Source organism: Budorcas taxicolor, chromosome 9, assembly GCF_023091745.1.
Source record: "Budorcas taxicolor isolate Tak-1 chromosome 9, Takin1.1, whole genome shotgun sequence".
Lineage (NCBI taxonomy): Eukaryota > Metazoa > Chordata > Mammalia > Artiodactyla > Bovidae > Budorcas > Budorcas taxicolor.
This window is the reverse complement of record NC_068918.1, coordinates 86273235-86299081: the sequence shown is the minus strand read 5'-3', so window position 1 is coordinate 86299081 and position 25847 is coordinate 86273235. Positions and strand designations below refer to the sequence as shown.

General features: G+C 45.7%; 1 protein-coding gene across 1 annotated transcript in view; it reads right to left on the bottom strand.

Annotated features, from left to right (window-relative positions):
- Window positions 1-12396, bottom strand: part of SYTL3 (synaptotagmin like 3) — a 78818-nt gene extending 66422 nt beyond the window's left edge. The window contains exons 1-2 of the mRNA XM_052645914.1: window positions 12281-12396; window positions 10138-10356 (exon numbers count right to left, since the gene is read on the bottom strand). Coding sequence (XP_052501874.1) covers window positions 10138-10356; window positions 12281-12396 — 335 coding nt within the window. The remainder of the gene's footprint in view (window positions 1-10137; window positions 10357-12280) is intronic.
- Window positions 12397-25847: the final 13451 nt, after the last annotated feature.

Sequence of the window (25847 nt, the reverse complement as noted above, 5' to 3'; positions counted from 1 at the left end):
ACCAAAGGAATTTCTCCCCCAGTGACTCGATCAGAATTTGGGTATGAAAACTTCTTGGAACATTTTCAGAGCCCAGCAAGAGACTGACAGTTTTAAATTTCTCTGGTAGAATCACAACTTGCCTCTTTAAAACTCTTTCAGTCAATTGATAAATACATCTCAGAAAGCAAAATCCAGGGGTGGTGGAGGGAACAAAAAAGTCTGGAGTCAGAGACCTGAGTTCTGCATCTGACTTTCCACTCACTGCCCGGGGACCACTGTAATTATAAACACCAAGTACATGGTACCGCTCTTAATAAACTGCTGGAGGTTCCAGCATCCATTTCATAGCCTTGAACTCCGCTAATGCTGTCATTTCATTAGCAAAAGAGAAAACTGTTGAAAAGCACTTTGCAAATTCTAGCATGCAAATGTTCAATAGTGCGATGAACGGAGGACCCTAATGGAAAGATAGTTTGACCTTATCACTATTAGCAAGCAGTGAGCCAAACAGGCCTGCTAGACCGCATCTTTACTTTGCATTGAAATTACTCGCACCTGCAGGTCGGTCAGCTGTCACATCCATGCTTTATATTCCAAGAGAAGTCAGCATGGTGTTCCCAGAAATTGCTAAATGTATTTCCACCGTTCAGCGAACAAGAGGTAGAAAATTCGTCTGCATGCCAGGATTCTTCCAATGCTTTAAAACACACCCCTCCCAGACAGACCTGCTCTCTAACCAGCACCCTGATGGCAAGGAAGCTTCAAGAAAGTCTTGGTGGTTTATCAGACAGACGAACTACAAAAACTCCAAACGAAGAAGCCAAATAATGTAAAACCAAGCATCAACTTAATTTCTTTGTACTAGCTTGTCTAATCAATTGGTAATTCCCAGCTAAAATGGTCCTATGCACCTACACAGTCGAAAAAAAATTTTTTTTACTTCAAATAATCTTATATCTAAGGCAGTTTTAGTTACAAAGCAAAATAATGAGGGGTTTTTTTGTTTGTTTCTACCAACCAGCTCAGCTGATCTGATTTCAACGTTCTTACAGGAAAAAAAGACTGATCGTTGTGATTAAATCCTAGGTAACTAGGAGAGAAGTCGGAATCAAGATAAGGTAGAGGAATGATTTTAATCAAGTGGCTGCCACAGCTTCCTGCAAAACAGGAATAACTCTACTTGGCCGCTGAGAGGAGGCAGGTCCCCTCTGTGTTAAATTCAGCGCAGTATCCACAGCCCCAAGCACAACTTAGAGACACAGTGGGGCCGGTGAATAAACGTGTGGACTGGTGAATAAATGAACATCCCCACCCCTGCAGGCAGCATCCTGAGAACTGAAGGGATAAGATGGGACTAACACAGATGGAGCCCCAGTGGCACCAAGGTCTGACGTTTGTCACGCTTTCTGAACGTGTAGGGGCAGGGGTCACAAAGTCAGGCACCAAGCAGAAACTAGACGAAGAGAGAGGGTGAGAGATGAGACAAGAGGGCGGGCTAGGCGCTATGGTGAGCTGGAGAACCCATGCCCAACTTTAAGGCATTAAAAGGGTAAATATTAGACACTGAGCAGGACAACAAAATAAAGCCCGTGGGCTCTTGGCTGCCTGTTGGCCATGAGTTTGCAGTCCCTGGTTTGTTACATCAGAAAATGAGTCAGTGAAATAATTCTACTGCAGCTGGACAGTGCTGCACTCCTTAAAGCCTGGAAAACGGAAACCAGGTTAAACACTCTGTACCACCCTGTTTTCCCTATAAGATCTAAGAATTGGCTCCACCACCACTCCACAAAGACAAGGAGCAAGGGCTCTGTTGGCAACCCCTCAACCTGGTGGTCTGAAGACAATGCAGAACCTCTGACAAAAGGCCCCAGGCAGGAGAAAGAGCCCTGCAGGCCAGGAATGGCTACTCAAGGTGCATCACTGCGGGAACCAAGGGAAGTTTCAGAAAGCAGCCGTCTTCAAAGGCATTTAAGACCCAACTCTTATGAAAAGGGGGCTTCTCTGGTGGCTCAGACAGTAAAGAATCTGCCTGCAGTGCAGGAGATCTGGGTTTGATCCCTGGGTTGGGATGATCCCCTGGAGAAGGGAATGGCTTCCCTGTGGGTCGCAAAGAGTCGAACACGACTGAGAAACTAACACTCTCTTTCCTTCTTTTCTATGAAAAAGAAACAGAAAGACTTAAGGAAAAGCCAACAAGAGACAACACACTACAATCAAGGAAGATTTAGAAAACAACAATACAAAGCAAGCTGTTTTACCAACAGGAAAGGGCGGAACTGAGAAGCTGGAGAGTTGAATTAATGACGCTGACTCAGTAAGGATGCCTTCCCATAACGCGAGAGAAAAAGACAGTAAACTCTGAAGGACAAGGAATATAAAGGGAAGAGAGAGAGCAAGGCCAACCTAAGTTATTCCCGAATAAGCCATGCCAAGCAGCATTAAAGAATAGTCAGAGCTGACCAAAGAAAATGTTACTGAGTCAAAACACAAGCAAACCCTCACCTCACACCCATTAGTAACTGCCATTAAAAAAAAAATAAAAAAAACCCAGAAGACAACGAGTGAAAAAACTGGAACCCTTGTGCACTGTTGGTAGAAAAGGGAAACGGCTCAGCTGTTGGAGACTGTATGGTGGGTCTCAAAAAATTAAACACAGAAATACCATGTGACTCAGCAGCCCCACTTCTGGGAATACACCTGGAAGAACTGAAAGCAGAGAGACCCTCAAAGAGATATTTGCACACTCACTATTCACAACAGCCAAAGGGCAGAAGCAGCCCAAGCATCCATCAGCAGATGAACAGACAAAATGTGATACACACACACTCAAGAATGTGAGGGCAGCCTTAAGAAGGAAGGAATTCTGCAGCATGCTGCAACACGGATGAGCCGTGAAAAGCGTGTGCTTAGTGAAATGAGCCAGCCACAGAGACAAACACTGTGTGATTCCACCTGTGCGAGGGGCCCAGGGGAGTCAGAGAGACAGAAAGACGGATGTGAGCAGAGGGGCAGGGGAGTGAGGGAAGAATAGGGAGCTGCTGAACAGAACAGAGTTTCAGTCGGGCAAGACGGAAAAGCCTGGAAGTAGGCGGTGCTAATGGTTGTACAACATGCAGGTATTACCAGGTTGGTTTCCCTGACGTGCAGTGAGCTGAGACGCTGAGGTCTGCAGCAAAGCGAGGGTTTATTCGCAAGGCAGCCAAGTGCAGAGAGGGAGCAGGCCTCAGACCCACCTCCCAGACGGCAAGGGGTTCAAAGCACTGACGTGATGAAGACTAAAGCGGCAGGGCGGCCTGGGCGTGGAGAGCGTGGGGAAGGGTGACTGGGAGAAGGTGGGCCTTGGCCATTGTGCGCGGGCGTGACTAGGCTCCAGGTCTCTGCTCCTGGGAAGATGGAAGCGCTCACCACCATCTGGGGGGTGGAGTTTTTGCCCTCTGACCTCAAAAGGTCACGGAGAGGACCCTCACGCATGCGCAGTTGGCGGGTCGGTGGGCCTATCCAATCTTAGCCAATTAAGCTCAAACTAGAGGCTGCTGACTCCCAGTTCCTGGAAAAACAACTCACTTGGCAAACATGTCACTGTTTAGGACAAGAATGGAGGGCGTGTTGCAACCAGAAAAAGCCAACATGCAACAAAGAAGACGCAGCACAGCCATAATTAATTGAAATTTAAGAAATCATCGAGGGCCTTCCCTTGTGGCACAGGGGATAAGGATCCATCTGCCAATGCGGGGAGCACAGGATTCGATCCCTGGTCTGGGAAGATCCCAAATGCCTCAGAGAAACTAAGCGCCTGCGCCACAGCCCCTGAAGCCCATGACCCCAGAGCCTGCACACAACAAGAGGAGCCACCACAACTAGAGAAAGTCCATGAGCAGCAGCCAAGACCCAGAGCAGCAAAAATAAATAAACATTTTAAAACGATAACAGTGGGTATGTAAGTCTCCTGGGCGACCTTGATGAGTGAAGGCTGATAAAGTGGGCTTGACTAATGATTACCCGCGGTTTCAAATGCCATTAAACTGTACACTTAGCCTTAGCTGTAATGGTAAATTTTATGTGAATTTCTCCCCAATCAAAGCACAGCCAGCTCCGGGGAACTCTCCTTAACCCATGAAAATCAGTGTGGAGAGACTCCGACCCAGGAAGATATTAGAAACTGCTTTCAATTACAAGAATGCAGAAAAAAACCAATATGCTTCTACTACCTAAAATCCAGATGATCAACAAAGAAAAATAAAGCTAGTCTCCAGTGTGTCTGTTACAGTAGATTCCAAAGGACAATGATAACACATTAAATGAACTTAAAGATGGAAAGTTGGAATCTAAGATTTTAAAACCCATTGAAGTCCTACTGCTATGCTGAAAATGGATAGCTGACAACGACCTGCTATAGAGCACAGGGAACTCTGCTCAAAGTTGTCTGGCAGCCTGGATGGGAGGGGAGTCTGGTGGAGAGTGGATGGATATGAATGTCTGGTTCTTCATCTGAAACTGCCACCAAATGTTTGTTAATCAGCTACACCCAAAACCAAAATAGTTTAAAAAATGAATAAAATCCAAGGAAGTCCTTACTCATGAGGAAAGGCTATTGAAGGCATCCTCAGATAGGCAATGACTTAAAATACCCACCACCCACATGCTCTTCTGAAAAGAAAAATCTTTGAAGAGACACTTTAATTGACTGAACATGAATCAAAATAAAGAAACCCCAAATTGGGAAATCAAGGTCTCAGAGATATCTGCATTCATGAAACAGTGCAGGAGTAGAATCATCTGAAATCAAAAAAATCTACCCATGACATCTGTTTGGCACTGGAATGCTCTCTTGGTCTGATCTATGGATGTGGGTCTGTTATCGTGGTTCCTATAAACACATGACTGGAAAGCGCCTACAAGCCTGTCTGGTAGCCCTCCACCCCCAGTGCCCATAACTCTCAGCTACATTTCAGCCCAGAGCTCTAGCCGAGGTGCAGCACTTCACCAGCACAAGTGCCAGCCTGGAAAAATGGCCTCCTGGCACTGACCTTCCTGTGGGGTGAAAAGGTTCAGCTGAACTGAGTGAGTGACAACTTCAACTCTGAACTTAAGGGTACAGGAAGCTTACTCATCACAAAAAGGTTTTTTGAAACAAGACCTGCCTTGACTGACCATAGAAGAAATAGCAACTTCAACAAAAGGAATGACACTCAAAGTATTGTGTAAATATTCCCTTTAGTAAGCACAAAATAAACTTTTCAAAAAGTACCCCACAAATTTCCACTTTTTTACTGTATGTTTGGTAACAGAAGGCTTCAAAGCCTATTAAGTCATTCATACCCTCATTTGGCCAATGGATAAAAAGCATATGCAAGAAAAAGAAATGCAAAAAGGCAAAATGGCTGTCTGAGGAGGTCTTACAAATAGCTGAGACAAGAAGAGAAGCTAAAGGCAAAGGAGAAAAGGAAAGATATACCCACATGAATGTAGAGTTTCAAAGAATAGCAAGAAGAGATAAGAAAGCCTTCCTCAGAGAGCAATGCAAAGAAATAGAGGAAAACAATAGAATGGAAAAGACTAGAGATCTCTTCAAGAAAATTAGAGATACCAAGGGAACTTTTCATGCAAAGATGGGCACAATAAAGGACAGAAATGGTATGGACCTAAAAGAGGCAGAAGATATTAAGAAGAGGTGGCAAGAATACATAGAAGAACTATACAAAAAAGATCTTCACGACCCAGATAACCATGATGGTGTGATCACTCACCTAGAGCCAGGCATCCTGGAATGTGAAGTCAAGTGGGCCTTAGGAAGCATCACTACGAACAAAGCTAGTGAAGGTGATGGAATTCCAGTTGAGCTATTTCAAATCCTGAAAGATGATGCTGTGAAAGCGCTGCACTCAATATGCCAGCAAATTTGGAAAACTCACCAGTGGTCACAAGACTGGAAAAGGTCAGTTTTCATTCCAATCCCAAAGAAAGGCAATGCCAAAGAATGCTCAAACTACGGCACAATTGCACTCATCTCACACGGTAGCAAAGTAATGCTCAATATTCTCCAAGCCAGGTTTCAACAGTACGTGAACCGTGAACTTCCAGATGTTCAAGCTGGTTTTAGAAAGGCAGAGGAACCAGAGATAAAATTGCCAACATCCGCTGGATCATCAGGAAAGCAAGAGAGTTTCAGAAAAACATCTGCTTTACTGACTACACCAAAGCCTTTGATTGTGTGGATCACAACAAGCTGTGGAAAATTCTTAGAAGACATGGGAATACCAGACCACCTGACCTGCCTCCTGAGAAATCTGTATGCAGGTCAAGAAGCAACAGTTAGAACTGGACATGGAACAACAGACTGGTTCCAAAGAGGAAAAGGAGTACATCAAGGCTGTATATTATCACCCTGCTTATTTAATTTCCATGCAGAGTACATCATGCAAAATGCTGGGCTGGATGAAGCACAAACTGGAATTAAGATTGCCAGAAGAAATATAAATAATCTCAGATATGCAGATCACGCCACCCTTATGGCAGAAAGTGAAGAGGAACTAAAGAGACTCTTGATGAAAGTGAAAGAGGAGCGTGAAAAAGTTGACTTAAAACTCAATATTCAGAAAACTAAGATCATGGCATCTGGTCCCATCACTTCATGGCAAATAGATGGGGAAACAATGGAAACAGTGAGAGACTATATTTTTGGGCTCCAAAATCACTACAGATGGTGACTGCAGCCATGAAATTAAAAGACACTTGCTCCTTGGAAGAAAGGCTATCTCCAAACTAGACAGCATATTATAAAGCAGAGATATTACTTTGCCAGCAACGGTCCATTAATTCAAAGCTATGGTTTTTCCAGTAGTCACGTATGGATGTGTGAAGGAAATGGCAACCCACTCCAGTATTCTTGCCTGGAGAATCCCATGGATGGAGAAACCTGGTGGGCTTCAGTTCATGGGGCAGCAAAGAGTCAGACACGACTGAAGCAACTAAGCAGCCGTGGATGTGAGAGATGGACCATAAAGAAGGCTGAGCGCCGGAGAATTGATGCTTTTGAACTGGGGTGTTGGAGAAGACTCTTGAGAGTCCCTTGGACTGCAAGGAGACCAAACCAGTCAATCCTAAAGGAGATCAGTCCTAAATATTCATTGGAAGGACTGATGTTGAAGCTGAAACTCCAATAGTTTGAGTCAGCACTCATCCCCATGGTATTCCTTGTCCCTGACTGTGTTCATTTCCCTCTCTAATCCTGACCATCTTCCAGAAACGCTCCCACAGGGTGCTCTGGGAAGTCACCTTGAGCCAGCTTAGTCCCCCGCCCCCTCCCCTGAGCCCCCATGGGTCCTGAGCAGAAAACCTGCCCAGCAGGCAGGACCCTCAACTGTCTCCTGGACCCTCAGCCCAAGCCTAAGGCCAGCGCTGCTCACAGGCCCTCTGTGCTGACTGCAGCAGTCTGAACACTGGTTTTGCTTTCTTTAAAACTGCTACCCTAGATTTTCTTTTTGCTTGATTTTAAAACCTATGTTTTCCTCCTGTTCCCACAACAAATCCACTTCTTGAGGGATGGGTCTCAGGCTGAAGAAGAAGCAGGGAGAGGAAAATGATTGGGGTTGAAAACCTGTCCAGGTCCCAGTTAAGACTGTCAAAGACTCTTAACACTTCACCAAGCCTTTTCTTTGGTTTGACCCCCCCCAAGACTGGACAGCAGCCCAGAGTGGACAAAACTAGAGAGGGTAGAGAGCTTCAAAGAAAGGAAGCAAAGAGAAGGAGGGGAGGTTGGTATAAATTAGTTAGCTCTCTCGCCGTATGATTTCCTGCGTCAATTCTCTCAGAGCAATGCAATTATCTCTCGTATTTTGAAAAACATCCTTATTTCGACACCAGGAAGCTGGGGTTTTAGAAATCACACTTCAGGAGCTTAGAGGGGTTCAGTTACAATGCCCCAGGGCACGGTGCTCTCCAGGGCGGAGATTTCAACAGGGCCCCCTTCCTGGGAGGTTGCCTCAGCCCCTGTCCTCCTGTTTTGATTTTAAGTTTCCAGTTAACCACTAAAGGGGCTTCCCTTGTGGCTCAGCTGGTAAAGAATCTGCCTGCAATGTGGGAGACCTGGGTTCGACCCCCCTGCATTGGAAAGATCCCCTGGAGAAGGGAAAGGCTACCCACTCCAGTATCCTGGCCTGGAGAATTCCATGGACTGTATAGTCCTGGGGTTGCAAAGAGTCAGACACGACTGAGCAACTTTCACTTTCACTTTGAGACTTCCCTGGTGGCTCAGATGATAAAGCGTCTGCCTACAATGCGGGAGACCCGGGTTCAATCCCTGGGTCGGGAAGATCCTCTGGAGACAGAAATGGCACCCCACTCCAGTACTCTTGCCTGGAAAATCCCATGGACGGAGGAGCCTGGTAAGCTACAGTCCATGGGGTCGCAAAGAGTCGGACACGACTTGGCGACTTCGCTTTACTCACTTTAACCACTAAAAGAAGTGCTGAAGAATTTACTACCTGGTGACACAGTGTTCATCATCAGTGTTTATCAACTCACTACATATGGTTAGCTGACGAGGGTCTTAGGACCTTCCCTCCTCTCTCAAGAGCCCAGGACCTGCTTGAGCACAAGTGCACCCAGGGCTGGCTCACAGGAATTCTTTCTCTTCCCCTCTCAAGCTAAGAAAAGCCTGAAGGGTGCTGGCTTTGACAGACTGAGGAAACTTGACACGTTTGGAGGCGACTCTGACCACGTGGATGTGACGTGACACACTGTTTCAGAGAGGGGTGCTTAGGAGCAAGGCAATCTGGTTGAATGACCTGCCTTTGAATGAGTGATTGAAATACATTAAGCCTCACAAAGCAAGGGGAAGTTTAAGGACATTGATGTCAGGATGCTTATAAACACAATCCTCCCGATTCAAGGGGCGAGAAAAACCCCACCAGTGTGCCCTCACCGTGTAATCACCTCACAGTCTCCCCAGGCACGCGCGCACCTAAGCAACATTTAGAAGTTGTTTTCAAATCTCAGTCTCACGTTATTCTCCTAGATTCACACCAGACAAACATTTCTGCTCCTCATGAGTTCTGTGATGGCCTTGTGCACACTCCACCATGACAAGTAGAAACACTTCCTGGGTTTTCCGGGAATTGATGAACAGCCCATTCTTGCTTCGAACAGCATGAGATCAAGCCATCCTAAGTCGCTTCAGTCGTGTCCGACTCTGTGCGACCCCATAGACGGCAGCCCACCAGGCTCCCACGTCCCTGGGATTCTCCAGGCAAGAACACTGGAGTGGGTTGCCATTTCCTTCTCCAATGCAGGAAAGTGAAAAGTGAAAGTGAAGTCGCTCAGTTGTGTCCGACTCTTCGAGACCCCATGGACTGCAGCCTACCAGCCTCCTTTGTCCATGGGATTTTCCAGGCAAGAGGACTGGAGTGGGGTGCCATCACCTTCTCTGATCAAGCCATATATGTTCTTTATCATTTTCAAGAAGAGTATTTTTAAAACACCAATTCCATGTTTAAAATATTTTAAAATCTCCCAACATCAAAAGATTAGAATAAATGTAGATTTAGTCTATCACTAATGGAAACCATAACCGCTTCTTTAGTGGAGCATCAATACAGGTCAACTTTCTTCCTTCCAAAAGGCGTTAATAAAGCTCCACGGGACACTCTAATATTCCTTATATTACAATTTACTCCACTTTTCCTCAAAGAGATAAATTAAGCTCTAAGAAAACTAACAAAACTAACTAGTTAAGAAATTAAAGGGAACCTTAACTGCTAGGTTAGCTGATCGTTAGCCATTACACTCCAGTGTTCTTGCCTGGAGAATCCCAGGGATGGAGGAACCTGGTGGGCTGCTGTGTATGGGGTCACACAGAATTGGACATGACTGAAGCGACTTAGTAGCAGCAGCAATTACAAACTTTTGTAAATTAAAAACAAAACTTTTTTTCATATAGCAAAATGTGTTTTTGAGTTACAATAATTTCCATGTCTAGAAAGGCAGCTCCATATTAAGCATTCTCTGAACAATTTCCTATTAAGCTTGAAGAATGACAGCTGTCTTTAGCGGTGGTTGGTCCTGGACCATCTCTGAGGCTTTCCAGCCATCCTTGCCCCACCGCCCCGCCCACCTTATCCGGCCACACCCATCGTGGCCGGCCCCGCCCATCCTCACCTGTCCTCGAAGCACACGGTGCACTTCCAGGCGCGGGTCCTCCTCAGGAACACCCGGCACTCGCGGCACACGCGGTGGCTGCAGCCCTGACACACGGCGCCCCGGTTCAGCAGGAGCCCCAGCGTCTGCTGGCAGCGGGCACAGGACTTCTCTTTGTACTCCTGGCTCACGCTCTTCGCGCCTTTCCACCTGAGATGCTGCAAGCGTGTCTTCAGTTTCCTGTGGCCCAGAGAGTTAAGTGGTAAGAAACAACTGAGCAGAAGGACAGAAGCCAGCCAAACTCCTACGAGGCAGGGGCCTCAACAGTATGGAGACAGGGAAGGGGCTTTGCATTCCCGCACCCCCGGGTTCTAACAGCTGTGTGAACCAGGATCTCCTGCCATCTTTCGGAGCAGAGGCTCAGAGGTTTTCTCAGCTGTGAAAGCCTTACCTCCCAGGGTGGCTGTGAGGATGAAATGGCAAAGCATAAACACTCCGCCTGGCACGGAGGAGTCAGCTGCTGATTTTGTTCTAGGTTCATCCCTTGTGCCCAAATGGCATTATAATGGTAAAGAAAAACAGGGAAAGAAGAGGGAAAATGCAGGAAAATGGCATCAATTCTAACATTCAAGACAGGGAGTGATGTGTAAGCATACAGCATACACGTCTGCTGTTGTTATAAGTGCCCCAATAAAGTTATTTAACTGATGCTATAGTTTTGCTACTATTTTTTAGGTGGTCGGTTACTTTTAGTTCCTGTCCCTCCCAGGAAGATAGCCCTAGTGCAAATGTGTCAGTAGCTCAGTCATGTTTGACTCTCTGCGACCCCCTGGACTGTAGCCCGCCAGGCTCCTTTGTCCATGGGATTCTCCAGGCAAGAATACTGGGGTAGATTGTCATGCCCTCCTCCAGGGGTCTTCCTGTCCCAGTGATGGAACCCAGGCCTCCCGCATTGCAAGTGGATTCTTTATCATCTGGGTCACCAGGGAAGACCCCTCTTAGTGCAAAGGGATATTACATTGGACCATAAAACATACCATTAGCCAGTATACTCTTTTATGGAGTATGACTATCTCTGTCACTTTTAGAATAGAGAAGCTAATCCCGAGAAACAACTTTCAGTACCCTTGGAACAAAATATCCACGTTACTTTGTTGACATTCAAAACGATGCTTCTAAATCACTGAAAGATCTTCCATCACCAAAGAAAACTCTATTTTGCTCACTGTATTTTTTTTTAGTGGAAGAAAGTGTAAGTACACTTGGACAGCTTTGGGATTACAAAGGAGGGTAGAAAAGGAACATTGTTCCTTTCAGTTCACCCAGAAATTTCCCCTCCTTCCTCAAACATTGAGTGGTCCAAAGATTTATTTTATATGTTTGTTTTTCTTGGCAGACTCTGAAAAAGAATTCTTCCATTAAAAACACAATGAGACCAAAAGCCTATCCCATTTATTTTCTAGACCTCACATTCTTCATAAACATCAATAAACAAAGCATCGTTATATTAAAGATGGATCTTAACAGCTAACAAGAGGCACGCTGCTGATAGCCTAGCCCTGCTCTGTTAAGTGTTAAACTAATGGCAAACAGCCCATGCCATTCAGAGACAGAGTGAGAAGGTGTTCTCTGTTGACAAATGAGTCTGGGAGCAGGCTGGGCAGGTTCAGACTTCATGCTCCCTGTTTCTTCAGAGCTGGCTGGCAAGCAAAAGTAAGCAAAGAGAAGGCTCAGAATGGACGCCAGCAGATCTGCTGTTTCTAAGCTGCTTTCTTTGTGCCTTCAATTACCACCAAAAATAATTTAGGAAAACCCTTAGCCAGAGGGCTTTCCCTTGAAAGGGTGTATGGGAAGTCTGAAGGTTTCCCTTGAACGATTCCTGCAAAGCAGGCAAATGGACAGGCAGACAGACAACCAACTTATCACACAAAGGCATTGTTTTAAGTGGGGAAAAAGGCATTCTTTCCCTGACCATCCCGAAGCTTAGTGACTCAGCAAAGGTTACCTCCACCTACAGCCCTTGCTTCAGACTCTTGTCAGACAAGAGGCTCAATGGGGAGCAAATGGCACTAGCTAAGCAAGCAGCAAGACGCCAAGGAGAGATGGCCTCCAAGAGAAAAAGCCAAGAAACGCAAAGAATTCCACCATCTGCACGACCACCTACCGTATCCTCTCCGCCTCCGTGTTTTGAACCTCCCGGTCCCGGTACAAAACCTGGAGGATCACTTCGCGTTCCGATTCCTGGAGGGAACCGAGGCTGACTTGGTGGGCCATTTCCATCTCTTCTCAGACCCACGTTGCAGTTCTACTCCATGGCCGTGCGCCCCAGTCCCGGATGAGCTCAGAGTCCAGCAGCAGCCCCACGTGCTTTTGAAAGCACTCCCTCTCCTATTTCATTGGCAACGGTGTTGCTCGTAACTTTTCTCCTTTTTTTAACTGGGTCACTCTTCTCAGGAGAAAAAAGTTCCAAGAAGCTATCCTTCCGTTGGGATCATCGCTCCCAGAGCCTCATGCCATCTGCAGAGCCTTCGCCCCGGGTCCTGCCGCAGCCTCTGACATCCGGCTAAGTCAGAAGCATATCTTTTTTCTGAGGTTTTGCCAGAGATTGTTATAAATTACGCAGATAACTTCTGCATAAGCAGAAGTAATCCCCAATCTGTGGGAATTTACAAACAGCAATAAGAAGAGTATTCAGTGACACAGACGTTAACCTTCCCCTTCACAGTTTTACAGGTAGCACTGACGATGGTTCAAAGCTCAGACAGCTCAGTACCTGTAGAAAAGACAACAAAAATAGCATCATTTTTAAGACAAAATGTTCTACAGACAGATCTTTGCATTTTTTGCTGTGATGATAATGTAAGATTTTAAATTTTATTAAATTGGCCTTCTCATGTTTCTAAAAGCCTCAAACTTCCACACTTGAATTTTTCTGATATGAATTCTGTATCCTGAGTGACTAGAGGCATGAAGGCCTATGTTTAACGTGCTATTGTTTAGTTGCTAAGTCGTGTCTGACTTTTTTGCAACCCCACTGACTACAGCCCGCCAAGCTCTTCTGTCCATGGGCTTTCCCAGGGAAGACACTGGAGTGGGCTGCCATTTCCTCCTCCAATACTGAATGTACATCATCCTAATTGAAAATACTTTAGGATATCTACAATTTCATCTGGCAACTGTAATTTTTACAATTAACTTCAAAACTCAAAAAACTGTTTCATCAATTAAGGATCTGTGAAGGGATATCACCACAACCTCAATCTATCAGGTATTTATGGCCTTTAATGGTATTTAGCAACGGCCTTCTGCACAGGGTCTTATTTCTGGTTAATACGAGTTGGCAGGGTCTCCACTCCTCCTACTTACTTTTTCCATCAGTAATGCTAGACACACAGCACCTTTGATCTGTTTCTTCCCCCAACCAAGATGGTATTGAATTGATAAAACATGTCAATGAAAAGCAGAAAATGCAGATCTAATTAGTGTACTTTCTATAATGCCATTTTGTTATCAAATTTACATGAATTCCTTAGTAATAAGATGTCCTTTCAATGCTTTGGAAGCTAAACTCCCTTTGTGCAGCCTCAACAGAAATTCACATTATATTAGTTTATGATCCATAGCAAATCAGTGAAAAAGAGGTTAATAGAGCCCTAAGGGATCATTCCCTTTAAGCAGAGATTCTTAACTTTTCTCTTTTAAGCTCTGGTTATCTGGTGAAGCTTCTGTATTTAAATGCATAAAATAAAATACATTATAACAAAGGAAATCCATTATACTGAAATATTTTAAATTATAATAACATATGTGGCCAGGGAGGTATGAAATCTAGCAGTGATCGAACAGTGACTGTAATTTCAGAGTAGCAATGATTGCAAGCAATACTGAGATATCTGCAGCAAATGATGTGGAGACCACAAGTCTTGCTAATTCCATTGGGGTTTGTGATGAAATGCTAACCTCTAGTTACAAGTCAATGAAAATTAAGATACAAATTTTTTCACATCCAAGTTCATGGACCTATAGGCTAAGGACCCCTTGGCTTAAGGATCCTCTATTTGTCAGTTTCTCTGTTGCGGGGTGGGGCTACACTGGTGGCTCAGTGGTAAAGACTCTGCCAGCGAGGCAAGAGACCCGGGTTTGATCCCTGGGTCGGGAAGGTCCCATGGTAAAGAATCCGCCAGCGAGGCAGGAGACCCAGGTTTGATGCCTGGGTCAGGAAGGTCCCATGGAGGAGGAAGTACTGGAGCAACCCACTCCAGTATTCTTGTCTAGGAAATCCCATGGACAGAGGAGCCTCATGGGCTATAGTCCATGCAGTTGCAAAGAGTCAGACATGACTGAGCACACAAATTATTGTAGGATAAGGTTAAAACAGTTGGCCCACCCAAATTGCAAAGGCTACATGAGGATGAGGGAAGCCCGGCCTGCCAGGGGATGGCCCTGGCCTCCGCTCTCCAGCCAAGCATTCCTGAGTGCCTGCTCCCAAAAGGCCTCCCGTGTAGACGGCAGGAGAACCAAGGACTCGGGGTCCAGCCTCAGCAGGGTCAAAACCTCCTCCCTCCTAAGGTCCTGTTTCCAGGTGAACAGACGGAGCAGCAGAGCTTAGCTCCCCGAGGCTCTGAGTCTCTGGGGAAGAAGAAATGCTAGGAAACAGCTTGTAATCAAGTGCTAAGTGGGAAAGTGTCACCAACTTCGTGAGCCTATTTCTTCTAAACGCATTCCTTGGTTTTTGTTGCTTCTCTCTCGTTTCTAACCTATTAACCACATTACTGAGTCAAGTACTGTCCTGTCTGTCTGATTCCCAAGTATGTTAAGTGCAGGTTTTTGCACTTGGCTCAAAACACACCGTCTATGCCCTGAGCTTTCTCTCCATGTGGCCTTTGGGCTCAGGTGTCTGGCCTCGGCCTTCAGCGCCACCGGGAGGCGGGACCAGTCAGCACTAGGCTGGAAATGAGAGCTCCTGGAGAGCTCAGTGTTCACTCCTGCGGGTGGCCAGGCCTTTACCCAGTCCAGACATGCAGGGTCTGGTTATTTAAAAACACTCCTGCTCTCTACCATGGAGAAGGCAATGGCACCCCACTCCAGTACTCTTGCCTGGAAAATCCCATGGACAGAGGAGCCTGGTGGGCTGCAGTCCATGGGGTCGCTAAGAGTCGGACACGACTAAGTGACTTCATTTTCACTTTTCACTTTCATGCATTGGAGAAGGCAATGGCAACCCACTCCAGTGTTCTTGCCTGGAGAATCCCAGGGACGGGGGAGCCTGGTCTATGGGGTCGCACAGAGTCGGACACGACTGAAGCGACTTAGCAGTAGCAGCAGCAGCTCTCTACCAAACTCATGCCTGTGGCCTCACAGGGGCCTCTGCAGGGTTGAGTGGGCACTCTTCCTCCCCCTAGTGGCCATCCGCTGCTAGTTACAGAAAAGTCAAATTGAGTTGGTTTTCGGAATCCATCCATCAGCCATTACTTAATTAAATATTGATCAAGCATTCAACAAGTGCCAGACATTGTTTAAGTGATTACGGTACAGGACTTAATGACTGATCAGTTACACCCTATCCCATTTCTAACAATACGATGTATGCTCAGTCATTTCAGTCGTGTCTGACTCTTTGCGGCCCCATGGACTGTAGCTCACCAGGCTCCTCTGTCCATGGGATTCTCCAGGCAAGAATACTGGAGTGGGTTGCCATTTCCTACTCCAGAGGATCTTTCCAACCCAGGGATCAAACCCATGTCTCTTGCGTCTCCTGCACTGGCAACTGGATTCTTTACCACTAGGGCCACCTATAAAAGCACAGAGAGGACAATTAAAGTCAGAGAAGCAGTAGCAGCCGGAGTGAAAAGGAGCAGACGATTTCTGCCAGGAACCTGCAGTCAAACAGTCCTGTACTTGAGCACTGCGGCTGTCCTGGTGGCTCAGAACAAAACAAAACCCCAAATCAAAGTGGTGTATATAGTTCTGATAAACCGAAAGGAACAAAGGGATTCTCAAGGTGTCTTTAGGTCATGGAACAAAAAGTTCTGCAGTGGTTTGGCAGAAGATGCAAAACTGTGCTTCATGTATCATCATTATATTGATTTCAGATTAACTAAGGATAGAGCTTGTTGTTGTGATTGTTGTTCAGTCACCAAGTCACATCCGACTCTTTGCGACCCCATGACTGCAGCACATCAGGCTTCGCTATCCCTCACCATCTCCCGGAGTTTGCCAAGTTCATATCCAATGAATTGGTGATGCTATCCAACCATCTCATCCTCTGTCGTCCCCTTCTCCTCCTGCCTTCAATCTTCCCCAGCATCAGGGTCTTTTCCAATGTGTCAGCTGTTTGAATCAGGTGGCCAAAGTATTGGAGCTTCAGCTTCAGCATTAGTCCTTCCAAAGAGTATTCAGGGTTGATTTCCTTTAAGAGTGACTGGTTTGATCTTGCTTTCCAAGGACAGACCACCAAATTTAATTCATTGAAAGCCTTTCAAATACACACCCAACCATGGTGCTTTCTGGGGTTCCCAGTTGATGAAGTAGAAAGCTTAGAGAACTAGGTATGGGTGTGCAGTGTTTATCTGAGTTTTTATTCTTGACTTTGAGAGATTTTGACTCTGGCTTCCATAAACCTTCAGTCATTCAAGTACATGGTTGATAACTACAATGAGGAAATCCTTCTATTATTGGATTGAAATGTACTTTTTTCCTTAACTTGAAGGATCTGTGTCCAAATCCTCTCTATACACGGTGACTTTTTGAATTGATGCAATCAGGACTGCATAGAGAATACCCTAGGATCATTCATGTGACGAATAGGTTCAGGGGATTAGATGTGGTAGACAGTGCTTGAAGAACTATGGACGGAAATTTGTAACATTGTATAGGAGGTGGTGACCAAAACCATCCCCAAGAAGAAGAAATGCAAGAAGGCAAAGTGGTTGTCTAAGCAGGTCTTACAAATAGCTGAGAAAAGAAGAGAAGCAAAAAGGCAAAGGAGAAAGGGAAAGATATACCCATCCGAACGTAGAATTCCAGACAATAACAAGAAAAGATAAGAAAGCCTTCTTAAGTGAACAGTGCAAAGAAATAGAGGAAAACAATAGAATGGGAAAGACTAGAGATCTCTTAAGAAAACTGGAGAGATCAAGAGAACATTTCATGCAAAGATGGGCACAATAAAGGACAGAAATGGTATGGACCTAACAGAAGCAGAAGAGATTAAGAAGAGGTGGCAAGAACACACAGAAGAATTATATAAAAAATTTTAATGACCCATGATGGTATGGTCGCTCACCTAGAGCCAGACATTCTGGAGTGTGAAGTCAAGTGGGCCTTAGGAAGCATCACTATGAACAAAGCTAGTGGAGGTGATGGAATTCCAGCTAAGCTATTTCAAACCCTAAAAGATGATGCTGTTTAAGTGGTGCATTCAATATGCCAGCAAATTTGGAAAACTCAATATCACAGAAACCTAGGAGGATGTTTTCTCTTTGATTTCCAGTGTCCTCCCAGTGTTCCAACTGACTTGGTGGCTTAGACCTTCCACACGTTAGAGCCACAGGTGTTTCATCTTATCGGGATTCATTTAGGGTTTTCAGTGGGGGCAGTCCCATGCTTCCATCTAGAAATTTGTGGGGTAGTTTTAGTTGTCATAGTGACAAAGAATTACCTTGCATTCCCATACAGATATTGGTTATCTTACCAGATAACTCAGCTAGGAAAAAGGTATAATTATCTGATAATAGAATTTAACTCACAGAAACACAAAGTGTATTTTGCAGGGTTTTAATATACTGGGTTTTCCAGAATGAAGCTGTTGTGTAAACTGAGGGAAGACTGTACCTGGTTTCATTTAGAGCTGCTTACCGTTTCAGCAAGTGGCATCATGTAGGGCAGCATGGCTTGTATTAATAGTATCTGAATCACTAAAGGATCTGCATTTGTAGATGCGGATCTACAAATCAATGTGATTCTAGGTATGAGAACATCGGACAACTTCACTGTGTCTTTTAATGTAGTGTATATTGAGAGTCCCTTGGACTGTAAGGAGATCAAACCAGTCCATCCTAAAGGAAATCAGTCCTGAATATTCATTGGAAGGACTGATGCTGAAGCTGTAGCTCCAATGCTTTGGCCACCTGATGCGAAGAACTGACTCATTGGAAAAGATCCTGATGCTGGGAAAGATTGAAGGCGGGAGAAGGGGACAACAGAAGATGAGATGGTTGGATGGCATCACCAACTCGATGGACATGAGTTTGAGCAAGCTCCAGGAGTTGGTGATGGACAGGGAAGCCTGGCGTGCTGCAGTCCATGGGGTCTGCAAAGAGTTGGACACGACTGAGCAACTGAATTGAACTAATATATATGATTATATATTATATTCTTATAATTTAATGTCCCTTTATTTCTCCTTGCATCACAGTAATGATATTGAATTATTGTTGTTGGTGTTGGGCAAGGTAAATTATATTTTACATGAATTTCAATTCCAGATAGTAAATGGTGAGCTACAAAATATTTCCTATAAAGAGTGAGCATTGGGTCTTTGGGGTTTAAGAACCACTGAAATTGAGGATCCAGTGATTTCTCGGGTTACTTACAAATTAAACTGTGTGTATCATTCTCTTGTTCACTTTTTCCATGTATAATTGTGATTTAGAGGATGGAATGGGGAAAATAGAGAACTGGTTGGTGGTTTTTGTTGTTTTAAGTTGTGCTGGGCTTTTAACTTGATCGTGAATTTGCTTGTGCAATTCCAGGTCTGATTTCCAGGTTAACATTGCTCAGTGTTTCTCTTTCAATAGCAATTATCCAAATTATTTCAGCTGCATCTTTTCAGTCCTCTTGAACAAAATCTGGAGCTCCGTCTGTACTTTATTCCTGTTATGCTGGCATTTGAATTTCTCTAAGTTTTACAGCAACAGCCAAATCAGAGATTTTACTCTGTAGTCCATGTTCCAAATCACTCAAGATCAAATTCACTAAAATTCTTCTTAGCCTATAGTCTGTTTATCCAAGACAAGGTGTCCCCAGACTTACGACGATTTACTAATTTTTAAAATTATTTGTCTATTTGTTTATTTGTAGTGAACTCTTCCTAGTCAATAGAGGTTTCTAGGGTGACAGAGTTAATTAGCAAGTCGCATGGGCCCATTGGAGAAGGAAATGGCAACCCACTCCAGTGTTCTTGTCTGGAGAATCCCAGGGACGGCGGAGCCTGGTGGGCTGCCGTCTATGGGGTCGCACAGAGTCGGACACGACTGAAGCGACTTAACAGCAACAGCATGGGTCCATGGTAAATACCAAGAAAGTCAGAAAATACCAAAAATATTTTCTGGTAAATACCAAGAAAGCATTCCATCCACCTGGTGGCCTAGCAAGCTTAAGGTCCATCTTTAGGGATTCCATTTCCAGTCACCTATGCTAGCAGGGAACTAGAAGCCATATTGGCTTATTTTTCATATTATCCAAAACAGGGGTAACACAAACATGCTTCTCTCTTGCAGGCTTTTGATTTCTTGGATGAGTTGAAATGGAGATGGTCAAAGAATTCCATGAAATCTATGCAAATCAGTTGGCATGTTCCTTGATGGAGTGAGGGGTGAGCGTGGCGTCTATAACACAGAGTGCCAACAGGGACAAGTGGGCCCGAGTCTGGCTGTGCCCACCGACCTGAGGGGCCCAGTGGGCACTATGGTGAGTCAGAGGCAGGCTGGCGACAGGAGAGGACAGGAGGATGTTCACGGCTGAGCCTGGGCAGAGAAGTGGAGTTGGTCTGAGAAAGGACAGGACATCTCTGGAGTGGCCACTGAACACGACTGAGGCAGGAATGCGTCCTTCCTCTCCCAGGACAGGAGCCCAGGTCCCCACCGCCTATTAACAAATTCTAAACTATGAGCAAGGTCTTTCTCACCCTCCTTGATCTGGCCTCCTCCGACTTCTGCATCCTCAGTTCCCATAGAACGTCCCAACGCTCCTGCAGCAAACACATTCGAGACGGGTCCCTGGACACCCCGTGTACTCTTCTCTTTCCACACAGTCGCTCCTGCTCTTCCCTGTTCCTACCAGGAACTAATTTACTCGGAGGCAGTGAGGGGAATGGGGTTTGAAGCTGGGCAAGTTAGCAAGTCCCCTGGGATTTAATTTCCTTGGCTGTAAAGTAGAGGGAAGTGGCTCAGACAGTAAAAGAGTCTGCCTGCAATGCAGGAGACCTGGGTTTGACCCCTGGGTTGGGAAGATCCCCTGGAGCAAGATATGGCAACCCACTGCAGTATTCTTGCCTGGAGAATCCCATGGACAGAGAGGCCTGGCAGATTACAGTCCATGGGGATGCAAAGAGTTGGACATGACTGAGCGACTAACACTTTCACTTTCAAACTGGATAGCATTATAGGATCCACTTCTTAGAGTCATTGTGAGCATTAAATGCACTTATGCATGTAAAGTACTCTTTTGGGGGCTGTGCCATGCAGCATGTGGGATCTTAGTTCCTCGACCAGGGATTGAACCCGCGTCCCCTGCATTGCGAGTACACAGCCTAAACCACTTGACTACCAGGGAAGTCCCAACACAGAAAGTACTTCGATCACAGTGGCAAGCATATTATAAACAACCCACTGACACATGTTAACTGTGGTAGTAGTAACAGTATCGATAGGGACAGAGTAAAGGGACAAAGTAGGTGATTAAATAGTTAATCCCACTAGGGGACTGTAGGTAGAAAAACTATGGGAGACCCCCCCCCCCCCCTTACTAAAACCATTAGTAAGCTAATGGTTACTCAAGAAAGCAGGTTTACTTAACCACAAAACCAAGCAGGCTTGCTTAGCAACAAAATCGTGCAACAGAAGCATGAGGCATGTCCCCAAACAATAAAACAATGGTGGGATGAGACCCACATCCTGCCCAGTGAGCTCAGTAGAACACACGCTCCGCACACATAAAAAACAATCATTTGTGGACCCAGCTTGACCATGTAGGGACAAGAAAAACCCCCTGCTCAATCTGGAGGAGGAGCTGATGATGGAAACACAACATCTACTCAAGAAAGACAAAGAAGCCCTTCTCCCCCTCCCTACTTTTCCTTTGATTATAAAAATGTTTAAGCCACTATGTCCTCAGGACATGGTACCCCCTTGCCCACTCGCTTGTAAGCCTTGTAAGTATCCTGTTCTAATAAATCACTTCTTATCTATCACTTTGGGCTTCTCCGGTGGTGCTAGTGGTAAAGAACCTGCCTGCCAATGCAAGAGACATAAGAGGTGTGAGTTCAATTCCTGGGTCGGGAAGATCCCCTGGAGGAGGGCACGGCAACCCACTCCAGTATTCTCGCCTGGAGAATCCCATGGACAGAGGAGCCTGGCAGGCTACAGTCCATGGGGTCACAAAGAGCCAGACAGAAATGAAGCTCTTAGCGCACACACACATCTACCACTTTGCCTCTCGCTGAATTCTTTCTGTGCTGAGACATAAAGGAGAAGAGCTCTTCAGAGTCCCCTGAAACACCACCTAACAGTTTCATCATCAGCATCGTCATTCGTTGTTAATTTTCCAGGTCGATTCGCCGCTAATTCAGGAACCTTCTCATAATTTTCAAGCACAATTAACTGCTCCTTCATCATGCCCCCTTTTCCTCCATATATTTCTCTATCACGACTCTGACTTCTTTCTGATTCAAGTGTCCTTCTAGTGGTGACACTGGTTCTAGGCGATCCCTCATCACCCAGCAAATAGGTCCTTACTGTTTGGCTGGAGTTGAGAAACACAGTGACTATTGTGACACGTGGGTTTGCTTGCAAAGCAGGAAGCACGCACTCAAGTCGGAAGGAAGGATCATAGTCAGGTGAGCGAGCAGCACGGATCTCAGAAAGCTCCAGGCTTCAGAAATCTGGAAAGCCTCTGAAAATCTGAGGTCATTTCAGCATCTGAGAAGCACACTAAAAAGTGTTTTGTTTTAATGATCTCATGCAGAAATTCACAATCTCCCAGACCCGGTTTTTCTGTGATAATATTTAGTCACTCTCTCACATACCCAAAGAATTCTGAAACTGTGTTTTGGTTGCAAACACTGGCATCAGCTTCTGTCTTCACCCACATGGAGCTGTCTAGCCCCCAATCTCCTTTCTTGATTGCATTTTTGTGATTTTGTAATGGTGACTGCCTTTGTTCTACAGCATCCCACCATACCAATCAGTCTAATTTTTCTTAACAATTAAAAAATAAATAAAACCTACACTGTATTGCCACTCTGAAGGAAGAAGTCCCCCAGAGCCACTTGGGGAAAGAAGCACTGCACAGCCAACCATTCCATCTCAGCATCAGTTCAGGTGTCGGACAACCTGGGATCAAACCCTAGATCTGGAGTTATCTCAGTACAGTCCGAGAGCAACGGCTGGAGTAAAGCAAGCAGGAATTGGAAGCAGTCCTTCTGATCACCGTCCTCCCCTTCAGGAAGGCCCCAGAGCAGGACTGAAGCCTCTTTTCTGGGATCGATAGGGACACACGCAGCAGAGGTGGGGGCCCCTCCTAAACCCAGCTCGGGGCTTCAGTCCACACGTTTCCATCTCCTCTGTAGACAGTCATGCCGCATCCCAGTGGAACTCTGCATCCAGACAAATGCATTTAGGTGGTGGTGATGGGTGTACTGACTCACAGCACTGATTTCATTGGACTTCTGTGAGCCCCTCGGGTGCCAGGGAGTGAGGACATCAAATTAGCAGAAGCCCCTCTCTGCAATTGAAAAGCTCGCATTCCAGCCAGGAAGTGGGAAGGTGAACAAATAAGCGACAACTTGACAGGGTGAGTAGAAAGACACAAGGATCTGCAGAAGAGAATGCTCAGGGGAAGGCGTGATTCGCTACTCGTGGAGAGAGCAGAAATGGCTGGTGGTGGGGGGCAGTGTGTGGGAAAGACATTCCGAAGGGGAACGTGTGGGACCCCTCCTTTGCCAGAGAAATGGAACATCTGATTGTGTGAATTCTGAAACCACGCTTGCTTTTTTTTTCCCCTCCGCCTACCAGCCAAGATTGACTTCGGCTTTTCAGAGCTGACCAGGGGAAGAAAAGTACAAGAAATGTGAAACCCGGGGGCGAGTAGGAGAAAGCGGGACGGGAAAGGAAACGCTCTTTATCTGCAGGCTCTTCCATCTAATGGTCATCTGTGAGCAGCTGGTCATCGGATCAAAGGAACGGGCGCATCAACCACCCCCACGCCCCGACCCCCACGCCCCCACCCCCGCCCGTGCAGGAGAGGAGACGCTGCGATCAGGCGAGGCGCCTGCGTGTGAACACTGTCATCTCCGGCCAGACTTTCAACTCAAGCTAGAGGTCGAGCCCAGCGCTGAAGCCTCAGCCAAGCCCCTGCTCTCAGCCCCGCTCCAGAGCCAGCACCCCCCGCTGCTGTGTTTTACCACAGCTATTTCCTTGAGAAGCTGCAGTTTGCTTTTTTTTTCTGAATATGGCCACAGTACTTTCTACCTAGAATGCAGGGGAAAGGTGAGCGGCTCCACAGACCCCGCTGATCCACCTGAAAGTGTCATCTCTCTTTTTAGCTCATGGAGTGTCCTCACAGACATCCACAACAGCTGCAGGGACCACTGGTTCGTCCACGCTAAGGAAGCAGGTGAAGGCAGGGTGGTGCTCACAGGCTTGACGGATTCCTTCTTACAAAGGCGAGAAGATTCACCTGGTGTCCCTCAGGAATGGCATGGGAATGGAGATGAGCCTTTAGAAACTCTTTGTGTCTCTGGTCTCTGAGCCAGAAGTGGATTTTCTCAGAAGCCAGTGACCTCGGACTTCAGGCCTCACCTGCCAGGCCCCGGACTTGACCTTGTATTAGTATCTGTTTCCTTAAAGAAGGCTCCAGGTGTCATATAAGCTTCAGGTCCCTCAAAACTCTGTCCTTAATATATGACATTGTGCATATGTGGGCTTAAGTCTAGAAAACTTGACATCTAAACCGAGACAGGAGAGGGCTGGAAGTCTCTTCTGGAAAGGCCCCCACCACTCACGGTGGAGTCTAGGCTTTCTCATTCACATAGATACCTTGCCACCAAAAAAAACCCAAGTGCTTTTTCAGAATCAAAGCTAAACACTGCAATAGAAACCCATGATATTTCAGACTTAAACTTGATCTTTTCTTGTGAAGGGATAAAGAAATGAGAACTGATATTAATACCTTGTTCTTTACATGAGGTAGTACTCATAATCGTTGCTATAATTTTTGTTGTACCAACCCCTACTATTTATTTACCACTTACTCTGGACCAGAAGACTTGACATGTTCTTTGCACGAACAGTCTCAGTCCTCATTACAGCCTTATGCCATCAAGACACCCATTTTACTGATGAGCAGAGTGAGGCTTGCAACAATTAAGTAACTTACCTAAACTCACACTCTAATCTGGGTCTGTTTAACTCCAAAGCCTTATGCTTTATTTAGACAGAAAAGTTAAGAATTTAGAATCTTCTACTGTCTTGGCTAAATAATCTTTTTCATACCAGTTCTAACTTCTTAGTAGATATTTGGGCTTCCCAGGTAGCACTAGTGGTCAAGAAGCTGCCCATCGATGCAGGAGATGTGGGTTCAGTCCCTGGATTAGGAAGATCCCCTGGAGGAGGGCATGGCAACCCACTCTAGTTATTTTTGCCTGGAGACTCCCATGGACAAAGGAGCCTGGTGGGCTAGAGTCCATGGGGTCACAAGAGTTGAACACAACTGAAGCGACTTAGCACAGTAAGATACTTAACCGCTAACATGTATTTTCCTCTCATAATCTCTCCTTTTGACAAGAAGTTCTATTCCGGGCTAAAGAAGCTGAATTGCAAGACATTTAAATTAGACTCCAGCTAACTTAATTTAAAAATTTTTAAAATTATATTTATGGTCCACCTCCAGACTAGAGATTATGGGGGATGAAAAAAATAGGAATCTGTGAAGTAAATTCAGAGCAAAATAGTAATAAACTGTATGTATAAGAATGTACAGGCCAAAAAGGGAACCAAACGACGCTCATCACTGCCTTTGAAAAAATTCACACCATATAGCTTTGGGAGAGTGTTTTTCAGTGTGGATTGGTTTCTTAATTAACTCTAAAGTATTCCTCCATTCCATTTAAATCATTCTTAGCCTACGTTCACAATGTATACTATTCAATGAAATGACAAGTCATCCTTTGTCTAATTTCTCATTGCTGTTCTTCCCCACCTTTTCAAAGTCATCAGTGTAAGAGAAGTTATATTAACTGTAACCTCTAGCCACCCCACCCTTCAAACAACCCACCAGAAGGGCTGGACTCGGATGCTCAGCCTACCTTTGCCTCAGCTTCAAGAGAGGAGACCTGGGGAGCTCGCTCTGGGGAAGGAAGTCAAGCTTTCTTCGAGTTCAGAACCACTGACGTGCTTCTCTTTCCTTCCGGTGGGCTGGGCGGGCGCTGAGAGCCTCTGTGGCTATCAGCTCCACGTCACCAAGGACCCCGGGGACAAAGCCACCTGGAACCACACCCAGGCGCTCTTGAAGGCCAACAGTTTACGTTTTTAGCTGGAGGAAAGACCATGCTATGCTACCGCAGTGTTTCACTCAAGCAAGGAAACCCCGAAGGAAACTGGAGGCTTCAGTTAGTCAAATGTTCCCACCTTTGCGAGAGGCTTCTCACTGACCTTAAGTGTAAATGACTGTGTCATCACAGTTCAAAGAGCAGCTGTTAACTCAAGAGTCAACTTATAACAAGACTGGCCTGG